The 21,460-nt window shown below is 52.1% G+C and overlaps 10 protein-coding genes across 10 annotated transcripts; 5 read left to right on the forward strand and 5 right to left on the reverse strand.

The window, feature by feature from the left end:
* Window positions 1–62: 62 nt before the first annotated feature.
* Window positions 63–1,539, forward strand: TrAtP1_012487 (uncharacterized protein). Its single transcript, XM_014090140.2, has 2 exons — window positions 63–451; window positions 566–1,539. Exons 1-2 carry the CDS (start codon window positions 365–367, stop codon window positions 1,358–1,360), a joined length of 882 nt encoding a protein of 293 aa, XP_013945615.1. The 5' UTR covers window positions 63–364; the 3' UTR covers window positions 1,361–1,539.
* On the reverse strand, window positions 1,540–4,130 carry TrAtP1_012488 (uncharacterized protein). Its single transcript, XM_014090139.2, has 4 exons — window positions 2,697–4,130; window positions 2,425–2,596; window positions 2,167–2,314; window positions 1,540–2,050 (listed from the first exon to the last, which is right to left on the reverse strand). The coding sequence occupies exons 1-4, from the start codon at window positions 3,019–3,021 to the stop codon at window positions 1,721–1,723; spliced, it is 975 nt and encodes a 324-aa protein (XP_013945614.2). The 5' UTR covers window positions 3,022–4,130; the 3' UTR covers window positions 1,540–1,720.
* Window positions 4,120–4,377, reverse strand: TrAtP1_012489 (uncharacterized protein; the record flags this gene model as incomplete). Its single annotated transcript, XM_014090138.2, has 1 exon — window positions 4,120–4,377. One exon carries the CDS (start codon window positions 4,375–4,377, stop codon window positions 4,120–4,122), a length of 258 nt encoding a protein of 85 aa, XP_013945613.2.
* Window positions 4,378–4,393: 16 nt separating this feature from the next.
* TrAtP1_012490 (uncharacterized protein) lies at window positions 4,394–5,451 on the reverse strand (the record flags this gene model as incomplete). Its single annotated transcript, XM_066115541.1, has 1 exon — window positions 4,394–5,451. One exon carries the CDS (start codon window positions 5,449–5,451, stop codon window positions 5,059–5,061), a length of 393 nt encoding a protein of 130 aa, XP_065971640.1. The 3' UTR covers window positions 4,394–5,058.
* Window positions 5,452–5,809: 358 nt separating this feature from the next.
* TrAtP1_012491 (uncharacterized protein) lies at window positions 5,810–7,401 on the forward strand (the record flags this gene model as incomplete). The annotated part of the gene is made up of 2 exons (XM_066115542.1): window positions 5,810–5,822; window positions 6,962–7,401. 2 exons carry the CDS (start codon window positions 5,810–5,812, stop codon window positions 7,123–7,125), a joined length of 177 nt encoding a protein of 58 aa, XP_065971641.1. The 3' UTR covers window positions 7,126–7,401.
* A 2,556-nt stretch (window positions 7,402–9,957) lies between these two features.
* On the reverse strand, window positions 9,958–10,261 carry TrAtP1_012492 (uncharacterized protein; the record flags this gene model as incomplete). The annotated part of the gene is made up of 2 exons (XM_014090135.2): window positions 9,958–10,074; window positions 10,142–10,261. 2 exons carry the CDS (start codon window positions 10,259–10,261, stop codon window positions 9,958–9,960), a joined length of 237 nt encoding a protein of 78 aa, XP_013945610.1.
* A 471-nt stretch (window positions 10,262–10,732) lies between these two features.
* Window positions 10,733–11,359, reverse strand: TrAtP1_012493 (uncharacterized protein; the record flags this gene model as incomplete). The annotated part of the gene is made up of 1 exon (XM_066115543.1): window positions 10,733–11,359. The coding sequence occupies one exon, from the start codon at window positions 11,357–11,359 to the stop codon at window positions 10,733–10,735; it is 627 nt and encodes a 208-aa protein (XP_065971642.1).
* A 1,735-nt stretch (window positions 11,360–13,094) lies between these two features.
* Window positions 13,095–13,508, forward strand: TrAtP1_012494 (uncharacterized protein; the record flags this gene model as incomplete). Its single annotated transcript, XM_066115544.1, has 1 exon — window positions 13,095–13,508. The coding sequence occupies one exon, from the start codon at window positions 13,095–13,097 to the stop codon at window positions 13,506–13,508; it is 414 nt and encodes a 137-aa protein (XP_065971643.1).
* A 2,159-nt stretch (window positions 13,509–15,667) lies between these two features.
* TrAtP1_012495 (uncharacterized protein) lies at window positions 15,668–17,031 on the forward strand (the record flags this gene model as incomplete). The annotated part of the gene is made up of 5 exons (XM_066115545.1): window positions 15,668–15,682; window positions 15,748–15,803; window positions 15,934–16,038; window positions 16,895–16,933; window positions 16,989–17,031. The coding sequence occupies 5 exons, from the start codon at window positions 15,668–15,670 to the stop codon at window positions 17,029–17,031; spliced, it is 258 nt and encodes an 85-aa protein (XP_065971644.1).
* Window positions 17,032–17,873: 842 nt separating this feature from the next.
* Window positions 17,874–20,034, forward strand: TrAtP1_012496 (uncharacterized protein; the record flags this gene model as incomplete). The annotated part of the gene is made up of 2 exons (XM_066115546.1): window positions 17,874–17,931; window positions 19,709–20,034. The coding sequence occupies 2 exons, from the start codon at window positions 17,874–17,876 to the stop codon at window positions 20,032–20,034; spliced, it is 384 nt and encodes a 127-aa protein (XP_065971645.1).
* Between the last annotated feature and the right edge of the window lie 1,426 nt (window positions 20,035–21,460).

Genomic DNA, 21,460 nt, shown 5'->3' on the forward strand with positions numbered 1-21,460 from the left:
AATCTTTGGTTTAAGCCTGTGATACGCTGAGAATGTCTCACTTTGTATCTCGCCTTGTACAGAAATGCCGGTGTAGCATGTACGGATACATGTATGAGTGTAACCAAGACTGCGGCTCTGCGGGCCGAAGGGCGGGGAACTGATTGCGGGAGTGAGCTGATTGGCAGTGCGCAATCTCACCCATCTCAACGCATCTCACTCACTCATCCAGCGATGCCAGATTTCACTCATATAGAGAATACTCATACGCAGCGTTGACATACATCTCGCCATTATATACATACATCTAATCTACATATAGAATATAGATTCATGTTTTGGAAAGAAGCGGGCGTACCAAAAACAAAAGCACCGCGAACCAGCCATGGCCCAACCTGCCGTCTTCCTTTGGGCTCTCGATACTCGAAACCTGTGGCCCGAAGCTAAAGAAACCAAACAGCTTCCAGGAGTGGTACGTTTCCTCATTCCATATTTCCCATCTTTCCATGTTTATAGCCCATTCATTCCAAGTATTGAAAAATCACTCTCGCTATTTTAAATCGGCTCAACGACTGATATCCTGCAGGCCCAGCGCGCCCTCGCCCTCCTCAGCGACTCGGAGCAGGCCGCCGTCCTCAAATACTACTTTGTCAAGGACGCCAAGCTGTCCCTCGCCTCGTCACTGCTCAAGCGCCTCGCCATCTCGCGCTTCTGCCGCGTGCCCTGGGCGTCGGCCACGGCCGTGCGCGACGCCCGCACCAAGCCCGTCTTCATCACGCCCGCCGGCGACGAGCCGCTGCTCTTCAACGTCACGCACCAGGCCGGCGTCGTGGTGCTCTTTGGCGCGTACCGGCCTCCCGCGGGCGTCGCCATCGGCACGGACATTGTGTGCGCCGGCGAGAGGCGCGAGCGCGACCTGAAGCACCTCGAGACGCAGGGCTGGCCGTCGTACATCAGCCTGCACAGCGACGTGCTCTCGCCGGTCGAGGTGCAGCGGCTGCGCGGGCTGAGGATCGCCGACCGCCAGAAGCTGCTCGACTACTTTTACGCGCTGTGGTGCCTGCGCGAGGCCTATGTCAAGATGACGGGCGAGGCGCTGCTTGCGCCGTGGCTGGCCGACCTGGAGATGCGGTACTATGCGCCCCCTGGGGAGATTCCGCCCGAGGGCGCTGAGAGGCAGCTGGAGGTGTGGTTCAAGGGCGGGAAGGTAACTGACGTGGACGTCAAGCTGGACAGGGCCATTGGGGACGAGTACATGATTAGCACGGTGGTGAGGAGGGGCGAGGGAGGTCGGGGGTTGGATGTGCCGCCGCCGGAGAGTTTGGATCTGGAGGAGACGTTGACGGCGGCGGAGGGATTGTTGCAGGAGCTGGGACAGTGATGTGAAGACATTGTGATGAGATGCGTACGAACTTTTTTTTTTTTGTTTATGAGTGAGATGAGATGAAGTGAGATGAAAAATGAAGAGCGATGAACGGGACTTTGTTGATAGCGAGAGGAGCGTGTTCGTTGCATTTTATGATGGCAATTGTTTTGTTGAGATGATGACAAGAATCAGCCATTTCAGTTAGAATTTTCTTTATTATTCTCTTATTTATTTTCAATTTGTTCGGTTTGTGATATGTAGCCATCTCAATATGCATTCTCTCATAATGGAGAAACAACCTTGTTTTTTTTTTCAAATCAAAGGTAAAAGAAAATCATGCATAATGCTTTTCCTACTCACTCACTTCCCTTACTTTTACACTTGCTTGCCGAAAAAGTCCAAAAGCGTCTGATATCCCCTCTCATACTCCGCCTTGACGTGCTCATCCTCCAGGTCAGATCGCGCAGCCATCCAGCCGTGGATCTGGTCCGGAAAAGTCTCAACATGGTGGGGAACCTTGAGCGCCTCCTCAAACTTCTTGACATCCGCCGCGTCCTCTTCCTTGGATGCCAGCAGCGCAAAGGGAACGGTGAGGCCCTCGGCGTCGGCTGGGTCGACCATGGCGGGATGGGCTGCGGCACCGGCCGAGAAGGGGTTGGTGGGAGCCTTGAGGGTGAGGGCAACAACTTTGCCGCCCCAGCAGTACTGTTGATAATTTTTGTGTCAGTTTCTCTTTTTTTCTTCTTTTTGATATTAACTCTAGAGGAGAGGGTAACACAGCGTTGGGACGATGGGGGGGGGGGGAATAGATAAGAACTTACACCCAGCATGGCTAGCTTGGAGACGGATGAGCTGTGAGCCTTGACGGCATCCACGTAGTCGGGAACATAGCCGGCAATCTTGGGAGGAGGGAAAGTGGCAAAGAACTCGCCCAGGGCCTTTTGCTTCTCCGGAGTATCGGGAGGGTAGCTGTTTTCTCGAGCGTCAGCCGGCTTAGTTTGATCATATAACATGCATCCCCAGCAATCTCGATGAATGTCTGCTCAGATGACCCCCCGCGGGAGAGGAAACCAACTCACTACTCAATAGGGCAGGGCTTGCCCTTGAACCAGTCGGGCATGAACACCTTGTACTTCTGGTGGTCGTCGCTGAAGGCAAGGATGTCGGCTCCCTGGACGGTTTGGTCAAAGTAGCCGAAGATGTCATAGACGACGACAATGGCCTTGGTAGCGTCGGCGGGGCCGGTGACATCTAGACAGGTAGGCAGCTTCATCAGTAACAAAGTCGACTTTTCATTCGATTATACCGTCGTGTACTGCCATTTACGTAGAAGTAAAAAAAAAACACATACATGTCTTGTAGCCGCCAATCTCCTCGTACGCGCCCTTGGGCTTGTACCCCTTGGACACAACCGGGGGGAATGTTGCAGCAGGCGGCGCTGTGGCCGTGAGAGGCTGGCATGGCAGACATGGCGCGGATCTGGGCGGCGGCTGCGGCTGTGGCTTCGGATGTGAGTTGGCGATGGTGCAGAGGCCGAGACGGGAGTTGAAGATGTCGGGAGTTGGCCGGGAGTTGGCCGGGAGGTGATTGGAGGGGCGTTGCGAGCGGTCGAGGAGGGGGCGGAGGCTGTTGCTGCGGGGACCAGATGGAAGCTGGAGATGCGTGGCACGTCTCATGAAACGGTGCGGGTCGAGGCGATTATGCAAGCAATCAATTGGGCTGCGAGGAAAAGCTGCGCGTGATCCGGAGCTGCTGGCGTCTCTGCGGGCGATGAGAGGAGGGCGCTGTGTCAATCCAGATGTCTATAGTATGTGCTGTAGAACGTGAAAGTCACATATCAAGGCGATTCGGTGACGTAGGTATACTGTAAGTAGCCCGACTCCAATACTAATACCGCATGTCTAGGTACACCACGGCCCAAGGTACATGTAGCCACTAAAGTCGGCAATGGCCTACCTATAAAACAAGTGCATTCAAGCATGTAGTATTCAACACTTGGATGCTATGCTATGCAATGCACTGCTTGTTTTGTTTACATGCCCCAACAACGGCTCGGGCTGTGGATGGGCCAAACGCACCTCCCGGAGATGGATGCATCATTCATACCCAACACCGGCACTAATACAGCAGAGCCCATTGAGAAAACAAGTGGAGGCGAGAGAGTTCTGAGAGCTGACGAGAAACTTACAAGCAAGTATACAAGCAGCTCCGAGGTCCAACAAGGTGGGGGCGGGGCTTTGGTAGACTACCCAAATTAGCTGGTGATGTCAGCGATGTATGAAAGAGATGCGTTGTCGAGATGGAGGAGGCAGAGGATGATGATGTAGAAGAATAGGAAGAGGAGTAGGGAGGAAAAGAAAGAAATAGATCAAGTAAGGAAATGAGAAAGAGGAGGCTATTATTCCACTAGTTATATATCTATCCATGTCAGTCCTGGTGTGAATAGAAGACGAGTAAAAGTAAACGCAAGAAAGGGGGCGAGCAAAGAAAATCCAACATCCTCTTCATCTCTCCAGCAGACAGACTTGGCTAACGAGCAGTAGGTGCTCAGATACTTACCCACAGTGAGCCAAGAGACAAAACAATCCTTCGTCGTCCTTTACGAGAAGCTCAGAGTGACTGATTCATCAAGCACCAGTGCAATCCAACCATCTCACAGCTCACCATTGCAGGCCCCCACCAGAGTCGGCTCAAAGCAAATAATGCACATGGAATTAATAGAGAGATGGATAGATACAGAGTCATAAGGATACTACCTACTTCTTGTTTGTGCTTCAGGCAGAGCCAAAGTATCCGCTTTCCGTCCATGTCACCTCTTTCGACTCTCCTCCGTGCCATCGGAAGCATGGTATCATCTCGGATCGATTTTCACATGTTGCCGTCACGCCATGGCCAATTTCAGCGGCAAGTCTTTGGGCTTGCTCCACGATTTGAGCCGATGGGTCCCACAGGATGACCTCTCGGAGGCCATATTCACAGGCCGCTTGTACAGCCATGGAAAGCACCATCCTGATCCCCCCCCTCCAGTCCATTGCGACGCCGCACATCCATGCACCCCACGTACAACCTTTGTTTTACAAACTCGCGGACCCAAAACGCCGAGATGGTAGTGTTTGATTTCACATCATAAAAGCTGGCCCCCACAGAGATAGGACCCTGGACCAAGGGAGCCTGTTGATGTTCACTCGATATGGTCTGCCTTAGCCAGGCTCGACGCATGTGCCACCTTATAAAGTCGTTCGACAAAACGATTTGTGCATGTGCAGTTGGGTGCTTGACAGCACTCATCGCCATCATGGATAGGCCATTGGATTCACGTTGCCAATTGTATAGATGCTGCCAGAACAACTGTTTCGTATACCGCTCATACTTTGGGTACCGGTCGAAGTAATTCTCCCTTAATGCGCTGTACTGCAAGTCTCCCAATGCGATTCGAAGCTGTTTAGCAGGAAGTGGCCTCCAACCACATCTTTGAAACAGGCCCGTCTTGGGACCGCTATACAGCACGCTGAAAGCAATGTGCTCCTCGCCCTCTCTGTTGTCCATCTGTTCTGCAAGGAGCTTTAAGAAATGCGTGGCCAAGCCGCAGGTTCGGTGTCCAAAATCCGTGACGATTTGTGATACGATCATTGCTCTGACCAGCTTGGCACCCCCCCTTGGTCGTGCTCACGAGCCCTTTTCTGTGATAGACAGAAGCCCCCGTATAGACAACATTACGGGAGCCAGGATCGAACATGAGCCATGTTTCCTGGACCCCCCCTCGGTACTTCGGCACTCACCAAGGCTCTCTCTAACATATAGTAATTATCAAGCCGAAGAGTCTCATTGGCGGACCATCCTATCATCCGCCAATACTCTTGCATCTGCTCTGTTGTCGTTGGATACCCAAACATATAATCGAATTCAAGATCGCTGCTGGGAACCGGATTGCCATCTCCTGTGGACAGATTGCCATCTCCTGCAGACGGATTGCCATCTCCTGCAGACGGATTGCCATCTCCTGCAGACGAATTGCCACCTCCTGCAGACGAATCACCACCTCCTGCGTGTGCATCGCCAGTGCCGTAGTTTGCTCTTCTTTCGAACCATGTCTGCCATTGGCGCATCGTTCCCTAGTACCATTCGCCCGACATTTTCTCCCATGCAGCCCATCTACCTCGGCGTATAATTTCGCGTACAACTTCAGTCTGCAATAGCCACCGAGTCAGTTTGGGGTCTCTAGGGCAGCGAGCAACTTCTCAGACGCTTGCCTTGTAGAAATCGGGGTGCATGTATGTATAAGAGATATCGTTTCCAGCATTGGAGGCTTCAGCTGAGAGTGTATGCGAGACATCGCTTCCATCGACGGCCTCCATTGAGAGTTCCTGTACCGAGTCGCCCATTACTTAGTACCCAGGTAGGTACATGCAAATAACACGCAGGCAGGTTGGTGGCTTTTGCTTTGATACAACCAGCCGTAAACAAATGCGCAGCCTAAGTCTGAACGAGAAAAAGAAAAAAAAAAGAGTAAAAGACCTCAATAGCAGTGGAGATATCCAGCAGCTTTTCACAGCGCCTCAAAAGCCTGCAGCAAGGGAAAAAAAAAAAAGACGAAAAACCAGTGAGAATGCTGAAGAGCGCTTTGAGCTGTTTGCCCTGGTGAACGTGCAGCCTGTCTGAGAATTCTGCTTGAAGTAAAAAACAGTTAAACAAATCACTGGACGATGCCGAAACCGACGTCAATTGGTGCCTTCCCGGTTAATGATACACAGCATTTTGGAAAATACGAGCCACCACAACAGTTGGGCCTTTCTTTTCCTGCTTTTTCTTTCATGTTTTCTTCCCCTTCCTTCTGTCTTTCTCTTCCCGTTTCTTCTTACTTCTCAATTTTCTACATGTAGGTACTCTTCATCACTACTACTAGTAGTCTCTTATCCATCTGTTTCCCGCGCATACGACCCTTTCTCCCCTCCCAACAGCACCAATTGCTAATTGTCGTTGGGCCAAAGAGTCCTCTCTCGACCTTTGTTCCCTATGCCGAACTCGCAGCTCCTTGACACCTTTGCGACGCAGTGTCTGGCCAATTCGTGTCCAAGCCCCGCGCCTTTACTCCTATGTTCCAACAACTGCTAGAGACTTGACCAATCCCCACAAGTCTCATTCTATTTCATCACAAATGCTTCGCCACCGCATCCTTCTCATCCTCCCCTCCTCTCATCCTCCCCTCCTCCCCTCCTCCCCCTGCTGATCCAGGGAGGCTCTATGGACATGGCAATTCATCCTTTGGGCTTGGAGTTGCAGCAACTATAGCACGCCCCCCCCGCACTGACCAATGGGGAAAGGGCCCGCAAGGATTAATAGCGGTAAGCGGGTAGGAAAGGGAAAACAACAGAGAGAGAAGGGAAAGAAAGGGATGGCCACGACCAACACCGAAACCAACCACTTCCTCTCCGCTCGTACGGTTCGCACCACACCCTTGGCCATTCCAAATTGGCTTTGGCAGCTGTCACTTGCAACACATCCTCGTCCGTCACTGCCGCTATCACGCTTCGGGGCTAGATGGCCCCAGGCAATCCACCCTCCAGCTTGGAGCTAGCATCTCGTATATTACCCAGCCGTCACTAACAACACGAGTAGCCCGAATCTGCTGTGAGGTGAGCGTCTTCCGAGTCTCAGACAAGAGCCTGGACCTCGGCCAACCGATCAGCCAACGCAGGCTCTGCTTCACGTCCGAGCTTCCACCCCCTACATGCAGCATCCATGCCTGTCGCAGCACTACTCACGACCCGGCTAGCTGGTAATTTTCCATATCCCTCCCTCGCCGGCACTTTGGCCTGCAGCTAGCGTGGTCCAGTGACCTAGACTATCTGTCGGTACAAGCTGCAACCAGGAGCATGGACGCTCCAATAGCGGCGGTCAGTGGTCCCTGCATTGCATTCCCAGTTGCAGTTGGCCCCCTTGCTCGCACATTGACCCCATCTGTCAAGAGGAATCTGCACAACAGCGGCGACCACCGCGAGCTCAGCACGAGAAAGAGCGTGCGTCTGCCCCGCCATCGCTTGTTTCGGAGACTTTGCTGATGCCACAGCTGCTACGAAGGGGCTACGGCTAACTGTATTACTACTAAGTAGTAGTTGGGCATTATGTCGGAACAGGCCATCGGTAACCAGTGACATGCGATCTTTCTCTATAGGCGATCGGCTGCTGCAGGTTCGCCTCATTTCAATGCCCTGCCCGTCCCAGAGTGGATATCCTAGCCAAAACTGTCTCGGCGATAGGGGGGAGGATGCGATGCTCCGACCGTCACTGGCTAGGGACAAAGATGGTATGTTTTGAGACATTGCTAGTAGTCCATGGCGGTAGACCGCTTTTCACGACTCAGACAGCCTCGACTATATCCCCGAAGCGCATTGAAGCACGGTAGATGGCAGCAATGATCCGTACCTACCTGGTCACGCCAAAGCTAATCGAACCCGGCATGGGGACTGTCAGCGGTTTAGCTGAAGCCCGGCAGGTCGGAAAACTAAGCGCTAGTGATAGCCAATCTGCAAATGCAATTTATACAGCCGCGCCTGGCCCGTACTACTTGCTCCTCGTACTGACACTCCATGCCGTTGGGACATTGAAGCGTACTCAAAGGGCTCCAGGACCCAGGGACTCGGGAACATCAGATGCGAAACAGCAGGGGCAGCAAGACAAAGCGTCATCGAAGAGCTGAAGTTAATCCAGGCATGGCTCGCTCGTCAGCCTCAGCCTCCTCAAACGTCAAACCGCGCTCAACTCATAGCACAGGCCTGGCATCGAACGAGTCGTTAGTGCCCCGATTACACATCAATTCAAACCTGTCGATGGGTCACAAGATGAGCGCGCCCCTGGGCAGCCTATAGCGCCTAATAAGGAGACGCAAGACAAGTCAACCTGATGGGGGCAAAGTCATTGGCTTGCTACAGTACAGTAGATGGCACACAGTGGGAGAAACATGCATCACGTATTAGTGCCTCCCCCAGGCCAGGAATCCCCCCTCCAAAGTGTCATCAATCATCAAGGTGGACTCTTTGCTCGGAAGGCCATTCCGCCTGCAAAGCCGCCAGCCAGAAAGAGAGTGGTCAATCGCAGGCCTTGCCTTTGGATGCGAAAAGCATCCCCCGTCCATTCCGACGGCACCACTAGTATCAGAAGAGCAACTTATGCGCCGCATCTCCTATTCGTTCTGACGAGACACTTTATGAGTTATCGTATCTCGCACAAGGTCAGCACTCGTACTTGCACGGAATGTTTTGGTAGCATCTCACCTCCCGTCACGCCTACCTGCCTGCCTACCTTGTAAAGTACACTCCGCCATGGGCAGGTATATCCAAGTACCTGCCAACTGCTGCTTCTCGCAGGCCTGTTCCGGGTCTGGCCCATTGAGCGAATCAGATCGTGCAGGATACATTCTGGCACCAGAATACCACCTTGGACACCTTAGCTCCATAACCGGAAATTCGTCATTCAATACCCGGCGCTACCAACCTTTCAGATGCCCATGTCTCGCATGGATAGGGCATGTACATGCGCTGCTTCGAATGATACCTTTTTGCCCCCACGTCATATCGAATTGTGTGATGCCAATGGCCTTTCTTTTTATCCCCTCCCACACACTACCATTACACACTCAATCATGTCCTTGTGAAACACAACCTTGCATGTTGGGAATTGACTCCCTGCATAAACGCAAGAAACAAGTGGCTTATGTACTTCTCCCAAAACACATACCGAGTAGTGTCTATTAATTGGTCTATGCACTTGCATGCGTCTCCTTGTCCCTTGTTTCTGTGCATGTGCCCAACGCCGGTAGTCGAGCATTGTATACCTCAAATGGCGGATACGGCACCGCAATGAGAGTCGCAAAACAAAATCTGTCTCGTAAAGATCATAATATATTAGCGTACATGCTACATCTAATCTACAAATAGAACATGATGGTATCAAAAAAAAGCGCCCTGGTTCCCTTAGGCAGAATACCCATGCAGAGGTTTCGCCGGCTGCAGAGCTCGTGCCAGATTAATTGCCTTGTCCAGAAAAAGAAAAAGAGGAAAAAAAACAAGGAAAGGAAAAGAAATTTGCCCAAAATTTTTGTTTTTCCCAAGCCCTCCAGACTCCGCCCCTTGACAATGGAGCTATTCCCGTGCTGCCCAGTGTGTAAGTATAATCTCTCTCTCTTTTTTTTTTTTTTTTGGTGTCTCCTCTTTTTGAAAGCGGTCAAGAAAGTACCCAAACCGAGGGGGAAAAACATGTAGAAGATTGAAAAAAAAAAAAGAAAAGAAAAAAAAAAAAAGAAAAAGAAAATGACACCCTTTCATCAGTGTCCAGGCGAGCAATTGGTGTCATCTGTGTCCGAAAGATGGATGGATTCGAACCTTTTGGGTGTAAGTCGATTTTTCTTTGTATATATATGCCCTGGCAAGGCATTTTTGAGAGATGTCCCTTGTGTAAAGGAATTTCGAGAAAATGGCAAGTATCAGGGACTTCAACGCGGAAAGTATGGTTTGATGGAGCCATGTGAAAGCGCAGGTCTCGTAGGTACAGAGTTGAAAATCTATGTCAAAATGTTTAGCAAATTTGGCAATATTCGTGGTCTGATACAACTCACATTATTCATGATGATGCTCAGAGTCGCAAGGAGTGCCGCAATAACCGCAGCATCGACCAGGAATGACCCAAACCTCTTTGCCTTGCTGGGCACAGGTTGGGCATCTGGTGCCAGGGACCTGCATTAAAGGTTAGTATGAAAGAGAACATGGTAACAGACATGAAAGAAAGGCTTTCTTTTCTAACCTTGGGCCCTAACATGATGATACCGGCAGGCATGGCCGAGGGCTGTGAGAAATTCTGCTGTCCCGCCACGAGAGGAAAGACGGGGGCTCGGATGGCACGGAGGTTGTGTGTAAGAGGCATTGTTGTGGTGTGAAATATCTGAGGAGGAATATGGATATAAGGCGACGAGTGTTCCGGTCGAGTCAACAGAAGAATAGACCAATATTATATCGGTTCAAAATAGTAGTGGAGGTGGCAGAGGCAGAGGCAATGGCAATGGCAGTAGCAGTAGCAGTAGCAGTTAGCTGTTGATGTTGGTGTTGGTGTTGGGATAGGCAAGATGGTAATGGCAGTGGTGTTGGGGCTGGGCAGACGAGGCGTCTTATATGTCGAGCCGGATCCAACGTGGGGTTAGATAGAATAAAAAAGGGCCCGGCGGAAGGCCTCTAGAGACAGTTGAAACCACAAGAGGCTTGGTCTTGATCAGATCGAGAGCCAAAAAGAGGCGTGTGGGGCCCACTGACATTTGTTTGTGCTTTTGGGGCCGGCGTCTATCAGATTATACAGAGCAGCTCTCCAGGAACACCAGCATTTGGTGACAAGTCGATGGCGCTAGGTGGTGGACTGGAGACGGGCGCGCTGGGGAGGGGCGGCACCAGCAAAAGGCAAAAAGCAAAAGGCAGCCATGGCCAGAGCCAGAGCCAGAGCTAATGCGGGCAGCGGCCAAGCTATCCGTCCGTTGATCGGGAGGCCGATGTCTCGAGAAGAGCAGAAGGGACCGTGTGTTGGGGGTGGGCTTTGCGAGTTAGCAGCCGTAGGTAGCAGCAGACATGTCATATCGGCTGTGAGACGCTGGACGACGTGCTCGCCATGTACCAGCACCTTGTACCAGCACCGCAGGCAGTACCCGCGGCACGGCGGCGCTGGGCAGCCGGGCCGTGTACCTGGCAGTACCGGTACGGCATTTCCGCCTGTACGAGAAGGGCACTCTGTGCGTCGCTGTCTGGCTGGCCCTTTTGGGGTGGCTCTAGGGACCGCCAGAGTCTCCCGGGGGGGGCGTGCGGGAGAGACGGTGCGGCGGCTCATGGGAGCTGGAGCAGGAAGAAGAAAGGAAGCAAAGAAGATGGGGAAGCTATACTTGTCGCAAGGGAATGCAGGCCAGGGGCAGGGGGGGCAGGCTGGGGCACGGCAAACAGACTCAGATGAGCAGCGATTCAGGCGCGGGCTCGACATTCCCATTGGCAGCGCCGGCGTGGAACAGGTCCAGGAACCTGGTAGAGGCTGGATGCTGGTCCAGTGTTGTATCTGAGCCGGGGCCCTGGCCCCTTTTGCCCCAGGCCCGGGCAAAGTACAGTAAGGGAGCGACGCAGTCAATCAGTCAACCAGTCAGTCCCAAGTCAGCCAGGCTCTGGCAGCGTGACGCCTGGTGCTGGTCCGGATGCACGCACGAACGCTGCCGGGACTTGGACAGCATGCTCGTGCTCACGTCGATGCTCCCGTACGGAGTAACGGTGATACGGCGAGCTGGGAGCTGATGCCTGGCCTGTCTGGGAGCAGAGCAGAGCAGAGCAGTTTCGGGGAGCTGGCGATTGCTGCCGGACGCTTGGCTTGTTTGATGTGCATCGTCATGGGCCGAATAACGAATCCAAAGCTAGCAAGTAGGAGCCTAGGATTTGGGACGAGTGTCAGTTGGCGTTACTATTGCCATTGGCAGCAGCAATCGCAATGCCATCAGCATTAGCAATACAATTCAGTTGGCAATTCTAGTCCCCTGGCGGAGTAGATGGGAGATTGGTATGGACGTCATGGTCGGGCAGGTACTAGTAGTAGAGAAAGACAATACTGTAGAGCCAGAATCAAGGATCGGGTGACCAGGGTAGAGACGAGAACCGGGCCACTTGTGCCTGTGCATATGCGCAGAGATGAAGCATCGCTAGTCGTCTAGAGAAACAAGGTAGGCAGATAGAAGAGACATGGAGATGAGAGTGGGATGGGGGCTGCAAGGTGAGAGATGCGGTGGAATGGAGCCGGCAGTCGCTCCAGCCCGTGTCCCGATTACATATGTACAGTACATGCTGCAATGATGGCAGTGGAATCAGACGTCTAGTGCCATCAAATCATAGCCAGGCCTGCCTCTCAGCAGCTGCTGCAGTGCGACTGTTGCCGGGCCATACCTGGCATGTCTTGGAGCACTAATGCCGCTGCAAGCAAGGCGTGGACAGCTACGAGGTGTTTTGGATACATGCCCAGCTGGACATGTAGGGTGATGCTTCTAGCACAGGTACGCGGCAGGCAATTAGCATTAGCTGAGCGCTGCAACGCACGTCGGTGGAGCGCCTAGAGCTCGCCAATGGCCCAGCTGCGTTACCGCACTCAAGCTGCTGGGGCTAGCATGGCCCTGCGGCTGCCAATGGCCATCTCCAGCTGCCACGATGCGATCTTGCTTGTTGGAAAGCGAGGCTACCGACAGGACGACGAGCCCACTATTAATAGCCCGCGCGGGACTAGCAAGCCTGAGCAACTGATTAGCATCGTTCGTGGTACTGGATGCACTGGAGAGGTACTGTAGGAGGTGCATCAAGGTCGTATTGCTATAGGCACGGCTGCAGATACCCAACGAACGCTGCTGCTACGAGGTGCATGTAGGCACATATATACAGGCAGACTACATGCTTGCACTAATGCATTGAACCTAAGCTAGATGTACACTGCTTGTATGCATGCTTGGGCAGTGGCGCCATCCAGACTTCAGGCTACTACCTAGTAGTACCTACTCCAGTACCTACAGCACCTGGCAAGGCACCAGACGACAAGGAACGGGCAGGTACGGGCAGGCGCCAATCGACCCAGCGCCGGCGGTGGCCTGTTTCTGGCCGGCGTCGAATCTCCATCTCGACATCTCGAGCATCGTAGTTGGATGCCGTTCGTGCTGGTACTACTGTACTAACACCATCAGCGCAAGCCACTCGGTGTCATGTTGGCGCCACCGGCCGCTGTCCCAAGTTCATGGCGCCGATGCAATGCCCTTTTGGTAGTCGCCGACGGCATCGGACAAGCGCTGCAGGGCCCGGCAAATGAGATGCAAGCCGGCAAAAGCCAGTGTCGTGCTACAGCTGGATGCCCAATGCTGGCGGGAAGGGCGTTGTTAGACTGGCTTTTCTCTCTGCTGCCGTCTGGTTCGTCTGCTTGTCCCCTCCCACTCATGGCACACGCCCTCTCGACAGGGGGGAAGGAAAAAGAAGAGGAATCTGCTGCTAACCATGTACTACTGGGCAGAGCCATGAATCCTGCGGCAGCATACCGAGCGGCTTGGCTGGCGTTGCGCTGCTTCGAGAGCCAGACTGAGAGACAGGGATGGTTGGGGGTCAGAGCAAATGCGAGTGAATGAAGGATGGATGGATAGCAAGCAACTAAGTCAGTAATTATGACGATGTTCTCCCTCTCCCTCTCCCTTGTTCCCTGCTGCAAGTTACTTATCACCTCAAAAGGCAGGCCTATGTACCAAGACTCACGCCGATTAGGCACACGGCATCCACCCCTCACCACGTATCTGACAGTATATGGAGTTGGAGTACCTACCTGTTAGAACGCTGTCTAGATGCCATTCTCTCTGGGCTAGCTCCACGCCCAGCGCTGCGCCAGACCCCAGAGACAAGACGATGAAAAGCAATGGCTCGAGACCAAGTCCACTTCTGCAGCCTGGCAACGTACGAGACCACCCGCTTTGGGGTCGTACGTTGAGCGCGTGATTTCCCGCATGCCTGTTCTTCTGTGACGGAAAAAGCATCGACGAGGCGCCTCCTTCATTTCCTAGCATGCATGCAGCCGCCCACCGAGTTGTTCCAGAGCACATCGAGCCTAAGCGGAGAGGGACAGATACTTGTTAAAGCACAAAGAGGGTGGATGGTGGCCCAGCGGTAAGCAGAGTGGCGGCGGTGACTTACACGGGCCGGATCACATCCAGGAAGCCATGGATGAGCAAACATGCGCTCACGAGTTGCCCCAAAGACAAGGTAAAGTAAGAGAGCCGCTCTGCTGTGCGTGGGGCGGCTCAATTTCTAGCCTCCGCACTTCACTCCACAGAGTCCGAGATAAATTACGCTTACCAGCAGCAGCAGCCTTCACACAGACACGAGGCGCGCTTTGCCGACATCACGATGAGTTACGCGAACACAGAAAGGGTAACAAGAGAAGCAAAGGCGATGGATGATATTGGGCGCCAACGGTGAATAAGTGCCATGTACTTGTACAGCCTCCACTCTTCGCCGGCGACTACTGCTAGCTACGATGACGGTCTGCTGCAGCTTCGCCCCCAAACCCCCGCGACGATCCTCTCAGATAACCCCTGAGACCCAATGCTAGCCTGCGGATGCGAGGCGCGATTCGCAACTCGGCTCTGCGAATCGCCAAGAGCACTATTGCGGTACTGCTGCTATGTACCTGGGTAGGTACTCTGCTATACCTCGACTACTACCTCTTGTACGTATTGGTCATAATAAGGTACTGCCCTCATTACCTACCTATACTTACATACGTGTACCATTATTCCTTCGTATGGTTACCCGCGTTGTACAACCGAGAAAACAGCTTTGAGTAAGGCGCGGAAGCAGGCCGTGCACTGTCCTCTTTTATGTTTATTTTATTCCAATTTTCCAAGTGAGAATGGCTAAGCTACTAGTACTATCCGTAGGTAGGCACTCTACGTTACCTGTACTCTCGCTACCGGATTCAGCAAGGAGCAGCTTCGTCATCCTACATCTTGGATCAGACATCTCGCACAACCATCGCCCCCCCCCCAGATACAGGAGATCCCGGTCGCCGGGAACTTTACGAACACTCCGTGCAGCTACACTAGTTTATAAATCTTTCGATGAGACTCATGCAAGTCTACAGCATGCGCCATGTGCTCAGAAAAAGGGGGCCGCCAGAAACGGGCTGCGGTTGCTTGTAACATGTCCAATCAGTTTTGTTATGATGGCAGTCTCTTACATGGCTCTTTACATGGCTTTACATGGCTCTACTCCTCCTTAATAAATCCCAGAATACCGGGACCACATGCTGCATACGAGCACATAGGAGTAATATACGAGAGCAGCACACAGAACTCTGCCATAGTCACCAATGCTGAAAGAAAGTATGAAGCATACTCATACGCCGTACCTTGGCATACCCATTGCTCACTACGCCATCAACTTACCTACCTGCAGAGCAACATGTACAGTAGCAAGCAATATCCAGGATGCAACCACGCCGTACTTGTAATACCTACTAGACTTGGTAGGGCACACCCACCCACCACGCTGATGACAGGTACGAAGTACAGGCTGCACACATGTGCCCCCAGCTAGCGCAGCTGGATTTCTGCTGTGATGGGAAAACCTCTTGGAAGATGGACCAGGGTGCTCCGCGGCACCGCATTGGTTGCCGGCAGGAGGCTGAGCCACTAGGAGCAAACCCGGACCAGAGCTGCTAAAAACTTTGCGGATCACAGCCGGTTTGGACGCAGGGCAACTTGCAAATGGGATGGAATGCCGACGGCAGGCTTGTATGCAGAAGCGGACGGTGGGTAAAACATGCTTATGGAGTACCTACCATCCTACGGCCGGGCTAATGCTTCATACATCCAGCCTCCTCTCGACTGGAATGATAGTCTGACGCCTCATGTTAGCAAGTGTTACGGACAGTCAGCGACAGCAGTAGTATCGATACCACTTTTTTTTTCCCTTTCTCTACCGGCAAGGGGCTGAACTTGAAAGATTACAAAGGGGCAAACAGTTGTTCCGCGGTGCTTGCGTATTAGCTGGGCGGTCCAGAACGCCCCAGAGCGCCCAGTTGTTTGGCCATGCTTCTTCACCACTCCGCGAGACAACCCAGAAAGCTTCCGCAGCTGATAATCTTTCGAGGACAGTGGCCATTGGGTATGCATCAAGGCTTTTCGCATACAAAGCATGGACCTCTCGGTATTGCGCTCTGGACGCGGGCGTCCACTCATGTTGGACATACATACATATGTACCGGTGCCCCATGCATCGCTAGAAAGCACAAATACGCTAGCAATGCATCGGGTCCTTCGTTTGGGCTCCCGATGCTCGTTGAATCTTGTCGCTCTGGCAGCCATACAGATGACACTATCGCCAACTGGTGCCGCGGAGACATCACGGCCATCGCCGCATCATTTAACTCTGTTGGTGCTAGGGCTTGCTCGTTTCGCAGACGCAGGCCAATTTCGATCAAAAAGCCCTCGGTTTGCTTCATCCTTTTTACGCCATTTTCCCGTATTTTGTACTTCTTCGTCACTCCTCATTTCTCACTATCGCTTATCATCTCTCAGAAAAGTGCCCCCCAACTGCTCATCATTTTGCATACAACCTTGTACCGTATACACCAGTGTGCCGTACTTGCAGGAGCAATATACCCCACCCACGCTATTGAAATGATACTCTCGCTTTGCTTTGGATATCGGCTCCACTGGCTTGTACTTGGCAGAGCATTATTTCTCCCTGCCTCCAAGACGCAAACTGCTGCGACATGTACAGAGTACAGAGAAAGGCATGGGCGCAGGTAGGCTGTACAGCCGTCTCTAGCACTGACGGACCCCACCATCAATCTGCTTTTAGATCGCTCTTCATATCCTTGTCCATGTTCAAGAGGCGCCATCTATGCTTACCACTACCACTACTACCTTATTCTGTCATAGCAGTCTACTTGGACAGTAGGCGTGCCTGTAGATGCAGAGCACCGAGTACTTCGTACCTGACATTGCTTTTATCCTAGGATCAAGCTCGCTAGCATTTGCTCGTATACTAGCGATTTGTGAGTATGAGTGGGCACGGGATATAAGAGTACATACACTAAAACAACTCTCTAGGCGAGTATCGTGTGTCAAGTCAAAAACTGACAACAAACAGTGATGGCAACTACCAAAGCCAATACGTGCTTGTACGAAATACGAGCAACTACATTATATGCAGAGTAAGTACCTTACGCTCAAGTACCTACCTACAACGATACCTAGTACCTCTCCAGATATGATAGGTTACAACCCGCAGCATAGGTAGACACTGGCCCAACTTAAAGAGCAGCCCTATCGTCATCTGAATAGAAAACCTTGCAGTTCGGGCCTTTCACACATGGCTGAACCTCCGGTATTTCCGATCCCGATAGCTTCCTTTCTTCTTCTTCTTCCTCCTCCTCCTCTTCTTCCTCTCCTTCTTCTTCTCCTCCTCCTTCTTCTCTGCTTCTTCTTTCTGCTCTTTCTCCTGCATACCGATGCATGGTCCTACGTTTAGACAGTATTTTGAGTACCTAGACAGTCTCGAGATGATTTCTAGTGAGTGCGCTGTGTCTGTCTTCGTCTCTCGCTTCCTGTGTTACCGTAATGCATTCCCTTATTGACAGACTAAAGTCTGCATCCATACTTATTCGATGTACGTTTACAGGCAATGTTATGGTTGTAGAATATCATCGCCTTCTTTTCCCATGCTCTTCATGCAGGCCTACCTTACACACTGGCACAGTACAAGGTTGGACCGCTTCGCCCCCATTCATGGCATACTTGTACATTATCTCGGCTGCCAGGGCCATTGACCATATGGGTGGTCCAATGCTTCTCCATAGGCTTGCAAGTGCCTTACAGGTAAAGGATCCGCATAGACTACCACCCAGTAATGTGCCAGTGTTACATTGAGATGGGGGGAGCACATGCACGCACGTACAGGTACCCCGGCCACTCAAAGGATCACCGGCCCTGTGCATGTACGTGTACTTGCGCGAAGACAATAACCCTGAGGTCATCACGGTCCAGGATTCATGTTAGATAGGCGGCTCGTCTACTTTGCCGCATGCAGGCTGGCGCGGCTAGAACAGACGAGACCAGACGGGGCGCCGCCCTCGGCAGGCCAGAAGAGAAACAAAATTCTGGAGCTTCTCTGCTGCTGCCCCATTCGAAGCATCCTCCACCCGCGATGCTCAGAATTTGAATTCATCCTTTGGCCTGTCTATCTCGGGATTCCATGCCAGCAGCCTTCGATAGTCGATGGAACAGGGGCTTCCGCGGTTCCTCCTCTTGCTCCTCTGTCTAATATCCTGACGCCACTGCCCCGGTGATCAGGCGAAAATGTCTGACGCTCTCACGCACAGAAGAGCCCGCCAACCTGGGCGACCACCGCTTTTGGTGACCGACGCAGACTGAGACTTTGATCCTACCGCCAGCACGACGATCTGCATCGAAAGGGCAAGCAAGCTTAAACGAAGCACGCAGCAAAGAACATTTTCCACTTGCTTACAGTGGTCACCGAGGACTTGCACGCAAATGAGCGTCTCGTGACAACCCTTAGTACTGAGGGCGCCGCTTAGCCAACATCGACATCATCTGGGTCGGCCGGCGGGTGCAAACAGACAACGCGCGGGCATCCTTCTGCTCATATTTTTTTTTTCGACGGGACCGTGCCGCGGATATGGATCAACTTACCGCTTTGTGCTACTGCCAGTAGTAATAAGATGCCAAATTACGACATGTTCCATTCCGGTAGAGGGGAGAGGGGGAAATGGATACAGCGTCATGAGAAACACGCATTGCGGCTGTCATTTCTCAGATGAAGCTTTCTCTCTCTTTCGGCTCGACGGTCAGGCGACAAGTTGAACGGTAAAGACAAAACTAGTCTTGCGCAGTTTAGCCAGGGGAACCCAGCGAGAGCGCTATTGACAGAACAGACCCCCCCCTTTTCCCCCCCCGAGCTTTTCCTTCTCTCGTCAGATATTGCGAACGCGTATGGCTTTTTTTTTTTTTTTTTTTTTTTTTCCGTGGTGAGTATCCTACTTATCATTATTACTCGTATGTTCAAATCTAAGTTCACCTGTTTACAAGCATGCCCCGTCCAAGACGCATTTTGCCACAATCATGCCGTAGCAATTCACTGCCAAGACGGCTGTAACATAAGTTGGCCTGGTGAGCACTGGCAATGCTTCCCTTCCCTTTTTCTTCCCTCTTTTTTCTTCCCTCTTTGTGCTCTCAAGCACTCAAGGTACCAATTCAAATGCTGATTCGATTCGATTTGTGTTGCAAGCTTTATCTTTTTTCCCCCTCTTGTCAGATATTAGCGGTTGTTGAAATTAAAACCTGCCGCTCTATTATTACCGTGGACTTTACGATATCCGACGGAGCCTATACCGTACAAAAGGCAAGGTCCGGGGACGCCAGCTACTGTCCCACACAGTATCTCTCCACGAAAATTAGCTGTCTAGGGTATACACTTCTATGTCCTTCACTCTGGCATCTCTGTGCCTGGCAAAACAGAGAAAGAGGGGGACAGAGAGACAGAGAGAGATGCGACGAAAGCCCTCGTTTCCACGCCTTCATTCCCCACTTCACCATCTCAGCGGTTGCATAGACTAGTGGGTCATAGGCTTGCAAACTACTGGGCCTGCTACCTTGTAGCAGAATCTACCCCAGTCACTGGGCTCTTTGAGATTGCGGATACTGAACTGCAGAGCACTAGGTATGTACTACCTACTGTAGTATGGAGTACACGGTAGTGCTGGACTAGGAATTAATGCTAAAAGTGTCCTTCTGATACAACTCTTGGACAGATCCTAGGCTGAGTTGCGAGCATATAGACGCGGGGAGGGATCCCCTTCATAACCGAGGACCAATCAGTGTTAAAGTAATCAATAGGCCAGCAGCAATGCCGCCAACGGCGGATTACAGAACCCCAGACGCCTTGGCAAAACAGAGTTTCGACGTGCTTCAGTTACAACAGCATGCTGCATACCGCATCATGGCCGTGCCCAAAGACGCCCGTGCTATCCGTGCCTCTGGGCTCTGCAAACGGAGAGGGGTTAGACGACAGGTGACGCATATTAGCAGTTTCACACAGTTCTCTTCTTTTTCACAGTTCCGACTCAAACGCTGGTAAAAGCGTTGATTTTACAACTTCTACCAGCCAATACCTGCGGCCGTGACCAACTTGGAACGGAGCCTCGAGCTTGTGGCACAAAAGTTGTTGGCGCAACACATGGAACAAGGGCTGCCCAAGTCAAGCTGCCTCTCTCCTTTTAAACCTCGTACCATTGAGGGTCTAGCCCTTCAAAACAGAGGCCATAGCGGCGCTTCTAGGACTACGCTGCTTATAACATGCCATCGCCCAAGCTAGATTATCAAAGCGGAGCTTTCTGGGATCAGGGGAAAGATCAGCCAAGCCGCCAGTGGAAGGATGTCTTACATACACCGACGGGAGGACTACTATCAAACCACGTCCTAAGCGTGACAGAGCACCCCCTCGAAGATATTTTCTTAGCGCCCAACAAGTGATTAGGCACAACAAACCTATTTCCTGGCAATATGCAGCTTACACATGCTGCAGTCCTACATGATATGGGTATTACGAAGCACTCGATCCCAGAAAGCCTGCTTTGGGCACAACTCATATTGTCGAATTCATGCTTCGCGTTCAGTGCAGTATGCTAGCATTGGAACGACTACCGTGGATCTCGTCTCTTGAATCAGATAGCTTCAGTAAAGAAGCCTTGAATGGCAAAGCCACTTAGTAGTATGGACGCGCAGAATTCATATACCTACCACAAACCAATCAGCAACGTGCTTTTGATACGGGGACCTTCCAAAGCTTGTCATTGACAAGGTATGCATACATACCCGGTTCCCGTGACCACACCCTTCTTGTCCACTGTCTTAATCTGCCAGACGGCCATTTGGAGGGAGGGGGCGTGAGACGAGGAGAAATCGAAGAAATTCAACATTTCCTCTCACCAGAGAAGCGCTCTTAATTTGCCGCGGCCAGGGAATTTGTTGATTCTATGACGCCACTATTGTGACCTGATTAATATGTTGCTCTGATTTCCTGAGCCGGGTTTCATACACACATGCGTGTTCCAGAGGCGCTTGGCTTTATCTCACCAACCGCTAACCAGAACGGATTATGGTCTCTCAGCAGGGCAAATTCGGATTCTACAGCGTCTTTCCAAGGTTTGCTGCCCCTTTGCGGATCAGTCAACAGCTTGGGGGGGCATACTACTACCTAGTTGTAGTTGGCGTGATTGGGTTCGGTCTTTATATGTTGACGCAGGTGCCAAAACCCCGGCCGCATGAACATTGCGCTTGGATCCCTCTGCCCCTTGGTCTATTCTGCAGCGGAAGAAGTCCGTCTAGGCAGCCATCGGATTGTGGCTCCGGGCAAGCGGCAGCAACTACGAGCTATCTCGCACTATCACACCACATAGCGATGAAGCATTACCACCCCTTGGTGATGGGTGATGGCATAAAGCTGGCCTCGATCGGCGAAGACTGCGGCCCCGGGGGAGACCTCCTGATTCTACCGCAAACTA

Source organism: Trichoderma atroviride, chromosome 7 (genome assembly GCF_020647795.1).
Source record: "Trichoderma atroviride chromosome 7, complete sequence".
NCBI lineage: Eukaryota > Fungi > Ascomycota > Sordariomycetes > Hypocreales > Hypocreaceae > Trichoderma > Trichoderma atroviride.

Coding starts and splice junctions, on each gene's coding strand:
- TrAtP1_012487 (XM_014090140.2), top strand. CDS start 365: ATGGCCCAACCTGCCGTCTTCCTTTGGGCTCTCGATACTCGAAACCTG. Junction 452..565: donor CCAAACAGCTTCCAGGAGTG/GTACGTTTCCTC, acceptor GATATCCTGCAG/GCCCAGCGCGCCCTCGCCCT.
- TrAtP1_012488 (XM_014090139.2), bottom strand. CDS start 3,021: ATGAGACGTGCCACGCATCTCCAGCTTCCATCTGGTCCCCGCAGCAAC. Junction 2,597..2,696: donor GATTGGCGGCTACAAGACAT/GTATGTGTTTTT, acceptor CTACCTGTCTAG/ATGTCACCGGCCCCGCCGAC. Junction 2,051..2,166: donor CCAAGCTAGCCATGCTGGGT/GTAAGTTCTTAT, acceptor AATTATCAACAG/TACTGCTGGGGCGGCAAAGT.